The sequence below is a fragment of the Parus major genome, unplaced genomic scaffold, assembly GCF_001522545.3.
Source record: "Parus major isolate Abel unplaced genomic scaffold, Parus_major1.1 Scaffold220, whole genome shotgun sequence".
NCBI classification, from domain to species: domain Eukaryota; kingdom Metazoa; phylum Chordata; class Aves; order Passeriformes; family Paridae; genus Parus; species Parus major.
Window position 1 is genome coordinate 142,395 of NW_015379263.1, and position 5,770 is coordinate 148,164.

The 5,770-nt window shown below is 58.4% G+C and overlaps 1 protein-coding gene across 1 annotated transcript in view; it reads left to right on the forward strand.

Annotated features, from left to right (window-relative positions):
• The window catches only part of LRP1 (LDL receptor related protein 1), a 100,162-nt gene that overhangs the window by 15,695 nt on the left and 78,697 nt on the right, over positions 1 to 5,770 (forward strand). Inside the window, exons 4-5 of the mRNA XM_033511439.1 lie at positions 3,699 to 3,836; positions 5,366 to 5,485. Of these exons, the coding sequence (XP_033367330.1) occupies positions 3,699 to 3,836; positions 5,366 to 5,485 (258 nt within the window). The remainder of the gene's footprint in view (positions 1 to 3,698; positions 3,837 to 5,365; positions 5,486 to 5,770) is intronic.

The window sequence follows — 5,770 nt, forward strand, 5'->3', positions numbered from 1 at the left end:
CATCCATCATCCATCCATCATCCATCCATCATCCATCCACCATCCATCCGTCCGTCCATCCCTCTGTCCGTGGTTCCAAACCAGCCTCCTGGGAACGGGGGATCACTCATTTGTGTTTGTTTCCATCGAAATGGATGTGCACGAGGAAGGAACACTCGGCAGCAGTGTCACCCCGTCCTCAGCACCTCGGCACTCCTGGGCATGGGGAGTGAGGGAAGGAGATCTCTGGGAGTCCTGGGATCTGCTGGAAAGGTGACATTGCTGTCCCAGATGTGTTCTGAGGGTGGTGGAGCCTCTCTGGAAGGAAACAGAGCTGGGCTGGGGTAGGTGAGGTGTAGGGACAGGAATGTGGGGGTGTCTGCAGAGCAGTCAGAGCTGTGGTGACACCAGGGATGGCAGCTGTGCCAGGAGCTCTGCTCTGGCTGGGCTGGAGCAAGGACCCACCTGTCCCATGTCCCAGCATTCTGGGCCACAGGACATCCACCACGGGGCCCAGCAGAATTTCCTCGTTCCCTGTCCCAGCTCTCCCTCCCAGATTCCCACTTCATGCTGTGCTTGGCAGAACCGTCTCCTCCAGAGCAGTTTCTGGTTCGGCTCTGGGTTTGTTTATTCCTTAAGGCAAAATGATGCAACGGCCCCTCCGTGGGAGGGGTGGGGGGCTGGGATGGGCTGGCTGGCTCCAGTCAATCAGCAGCCCTGGAAAATTACAGCAGGAGGACTCGGAGGCTGGAAGAAATCCATCCTGATTGGCATGTTCCGCTTGCCGCGTGCATCCCTGCTCGATCCACGTGGGCAGGTGACCGGAGCACGGATCCCTTGGATGCTCTTCCCTCTTCACCTTCCTCCTCTCTCTCCCCTGGGGCTGGTGAGGGGCCTGGTGCCAGGAGCAGGTGCTGTGCATGCACCTCTGTGTGGAGGTCATGGATGTTGGAAGACTCTTGGGGTTGGTCCAAACCCCCTGAGGGCTCATCCCTGGAGGACACGGGACCCCCGCTGCCCCTGTGCCCCTCAGAACACGCTTGGCAGGGACAGGACAGGGGAGTGGGAGCCTCTGTGAGACACAGACCAAGGCCTGGCATCTCCTGTCTCCTCACCACCATGGGACTGAGTTTGTGCGTTTCCATCACCACCACAGACCCCAGACTTTGGAATTTCTCAGTTCTTTGGGAGCAGTTCCTTCCCCAGCTGATCTCTGGAGACCTGGAGGGGCTGCACCTTCCTGAGTGTCTCTGCCCACCTGCAGTTCCCACTTTGCACCCCTAGACACTGGAAAGGAGTCAGGGGGATGCTGTGTCCCCCAGGACACGGAGATTGGGGTGCCAGGGCACATCTGTGCCGTTGCCATGGGCCAGGGGATGAGTGGAGCCTCCCTCCTGCTCCTGCCCAGGCTCATCCCGTGGAGCCCGAGCTGTCAGCACGGCCCCCGCTATCTCTGGGATTGCCAGGCTGGCTTTTCTCACGCCACTCCAGCACCGGGGCTTCCAGCAGCCTCTCATCCCCCTTATCTCTCTGGCAGGGAGAGAATGACTTTTATTACTCTGCTTTAATCCATGTTCGAGCTCCTGCCGGGGCTCCGGAGCCCTTTGGTGCCGCGGGGTTTGCGTGGCACCGATGTTCTCCTGCCCGAGCCTCTTGGAACGCTGTCAGGCACGTGCCAGGTTTTCCTCTCTGGGGAATCCTTTGAAGTATTCCCTGGATTTGCTCAGGTTGAAGCCGGTCCCTTCCTGTCCCCAGTGCTGCTCATTTGGTGTGAGTGGCTCCTGCCTGGTTCTTGCACAGTCAGTTTTTTGCTCCACGGGGCTTTCCTGAGAGGAAAACACTTGGAGAAGAGTGTCCATCCTGTTGGAGATCAAAGATGAGGGGCTCTGAGGAAGGAATTTACCGTGGCTCAGCTTTGGCCGGTGCCTGGCTGGTCCATCCTTTGATCTGAGCGTTCAGGAGGCCTCAGATCCCTCATCTTGCTGTGCTGGATCTGCTGTTGGCACGGTCCTGATGAGTTCAGAAGTGACCCAGAGGCCCTCAGTGCTGCCATCCGTGTCCATCCTGCCAGGACAAGTGGGATCATCCCACCCCTGCTCCTCCATCCTCTTCCCTCATTGTGTTCCCCCATCTGCATCTCCCTGGGCTGTTGCCAAATCAACTGCAGGAGGAAGAATTGCTTTTCTTCTTTCCCTTTTTTTTTTCTCTGAGTGGTTTTTCGAGGTTAAACATTCCTATCTAATTCAGCTCCTTGGGGTGTACCACAAGCTTGTCACATGTAATAAATTGGCTCATTTATTAGCGCCAACACGGTCAAAAGCAAACAAAGTGGCTTGTGGATTAATCCTGCCCTGTTTGGGATAAGTGGTTTGATCCAGGCTCTTTGCAGGGAATAATGGACACGGCAGAGCAGTTCTGACTGATGAATTGGGCTCTTCACTTCAGCCCCTCCATTCTTCTGGTTCATATATTGACGTTACTTAATTAACCCATAATTTGCAATTACGGGGGGCCCACCCTCTGCAAAAATAAATCTGTGCAGTGGCACCCAGTAAGAAATTCTCCCAGGAATCATCTGCTGGGTGCCCTGGGGCTGGGGAAGAGGGGAAGCTGAGATCTCTGCTGGCTGTGACAGAGCCTGGGTGTGCAGATCCCATCACCACAGTGCCAGGCCAGCCTCACTGGGAGCGTACTGGGATGTGATGGAGAGCCAGGGGAGCGATCTGGCACCTGGAGCCTGTCAGATTCCTGTTTCTCAGGCATCCCTTGAGCAGGAATGGGGGTCACTGGCCAGGATGGACACACTGGACAGGGAAGTTTTGGCTGGGATGTGTTGAGGATCCTGCTTGGTGTGTTTGGCAGGGTGGGTGTCACACACCCTGGGCTTTGTGGTGCCCTTCCCACAGCTCCATGTGCTTCCAAGGGCTTTTATCCCCTCCTGGGAGCCCAAGGGTCACGGTGGGATCACCACCAGTGTCCCTCAGAGGTGTCTGGAGCTGTGTGGGATGAGGATGTGCCGGCACACGGAGCTCTGTGTGTGATGTAACACTCCTCTCCAAGGAGAGCTGGAGCTTATTTAGGGCAAACTCCTCTGCTGGAGTCTGGTGAAGGTGACTGGGCTAAAATGGGACCGTGCCTGGACACGGTGTGTGCTGTGCCCTTCTTGCTGCTCACTGGGGGCCTGGGGGGATCCACGGAGCTATTTCTGCCTCCCTGAGGGGAGTGTGAGGCATGAGCTGCCCCTGGAAAATGGGATTTTAAGTGTTTTGGCTGGGCAGAGATGCCTTGGTAGCTCTGGTGAAACGCTGTGTGTGTTCAGCCTTGAAAGGTGGATTTGGGGCAGGGAGAGGAGGAGACCCCATGGAGGGGGTCAGGATTTGCAGGGGCTGTGCCAGGGCTCCTTGTCACCCCTGCAGCCACCTCCAGCCCAGGGTGAAGCCGTTGCAGGAGCTTTTCCCGGGGTTTCAGGCTGTTTAATGGATTTATGGTGTGTTTGTTGTTTGTCTCCATGCCTCACTTCTTTTCAGAGGAGCTTAAAAATAAAGCCTGGCTTCCTTTGTAATTTTTCCAGTTAATAATGGAGATTAAGTCTCCTTGTGCCGGGCTCAGAGGGGCCCCCCATGAACCTGCCTGTGCCACGGCCTCGGGACAAGCAGGGTGTTGGCACCCGGGGGGTGACGGTCCCTGTGCTGACCCTCGTCCCCTTTGGTGCCCTGCAGGTCCCCAGAGCAAAGTGTCCCGCTGCCAACCCAACGAGCACAACTGCCTGGGCACCGAGCTCTGCATCCACATGAGCAAACTCTGCAATGGCCTCCACGACTGCTTCGACGGCTCCGACGAGGGGCCGCACTGCCGGGGTAGGTTTGGGGGGCACACGGTGCCAGGAAAGGGGGGGCTGCCCCATGGGATACTCCCCAAAAGGTCCCTGAGGTCTCTGGTTTGTCCTGTGGAGTGTGAGCCCCACCACACTCAGCTCAGCACGGTCACAGATCCAGAGATTATCCAGAGCCGCTTGGAAGTGAAATGCCCATCATTCCTGAGCCTGCAGCCATGAAATAACTGCATTGTCTCCTGGCTTTAAAAGCTCCAGGCCTGGGGTTCTGGTCCAGATAAGAGATACCGCTGTGGTTTTTTCCTAATTTCCAGGAGCTTTGTCCCCCCTCCTGGCCTGTCCCCGTGGCTAATCCTGCTGGAAAACTCCCTAAACCAGCGTGCTGCTGTGCAGATTAATCGCTCAGAAACGTGTGTCCTGGGCTGACCCTGCGCTCCAGAGCCGCTGTGCTCCCCAGCCCTTCCCTGCCTGGGCTGGGGGGCTCCTGTCCCGCTCCCCCAAGACCCCTGGCCCCAAAGGGCTCCCTGCTGGGAACCAGCTCCTCTCTGCTGCTTGGATCCCATGGGAGCAGCCCGGGGCAGCTCCTGCAGCTGTGCCTGAGCTGAGAATGAATATTTCAGTGAGAGTTCTCCTTACTTGAGTGGGATCTGATTTTTCACGGCCGGGCAGCACATGAGCCACGTGAGCCGTGTTGGGGCAGCTGCTCAGGGCTTTGGGCACCTGGTGCTCAGGGCTTTGGGCACCTGGTGCTCACAGGTTTGGGCACCTGGTGCTCACAGGTTTGGGCACGCCGGGGCCGCCAGCCCTCGGTGATGCTTGAGCCGGATGCCGAGTCCCCCCTGCCTGCGGCCGGTGCCGCCCCAGGGAGGCATTTCCTCATTTCCTCGCAGCTGCTTGCGAGTCCCAGCCTGTCACTGCCCCAGGTATGGGCAGGTGAGCTGTCACCCCGAGCTGTCACCCTGAGACATCACCCCAAACCATCACCTCAAGCTGTCACCCTGAGCCATCACCCCAAATCACCCCAACCCCTGTTCCTGCTCCAGCTGCTGGACCATTGCTGCCCCATCCTGCTCCCCCAAGGATTTGGGGATGCTCTGCTGCCCTTGCAGACATCCTGGGGGTGCTAATGCCAGCAGAACCCCGGTGCTGAACCCCCACATTGGCCCCTCTGAGCACTCCAGGCTTGGACAGGAGGGGAGCTCTGGGCTCTCTGGTGTATCCACATCCCTCAGGATGGCCTGGACCTGCATCCCCTCCCTGCACAAGGGGTGCCAGGTCTCAGCCACCCCTGCAAGTGGCACAGGGTCAGCAGCACTGGGGATGGCAGGGGCTGCTCAGAGCCCCCTCCCTGGAGCAGCTGTGGATCCCACACATCCTCCCTCCCTCTGCTGAGGGGCTCAGTCCTTCTCTCCTCTCTGGAGAGGTGGGAGCAGTGTGAAATTTCCCAGCAAATCCTGGTGGGGTGTCTGGCGGTCCTGCTCACCCAACCCTTGGTGTCCATCCTGTTCCTCCCTGGGTGACATCCTCTCTCTTCCATCTTCCCCGTCCCTGCAGAACAATTGGCCAACTGCTCTGCGCTGGGCTGCCAGCACCACTGTGCACCGACCGTGTCCGGCCCCGTCTGCTACTGCAACCACTCCTTCCAGCTGGCTGAGGACCGGAGGAGCTGCAGAGGTGGGTCTGGGGTGGGCACAGCCCCCGCTCCACGCTGGGGACCGGGGCTCCTCGGGGATGTGGCCAACGGCACCGTCCTGCAGCAGCACAGGGGCTCGGCCACGTGGGAGAGGGAGTGGGCAGGCATGGGGCAGGTGGGATGGGATAATGGGATGGGATAATGGGATGGGATAATGGGATGGGATAATGGGATGGGATGGGATGGGATGGAATGGAATGGAATGGAATGGAATGGAATGGAATGGAATGGCATGGAATGGAATGGAATGGAATGGAATGGAATGG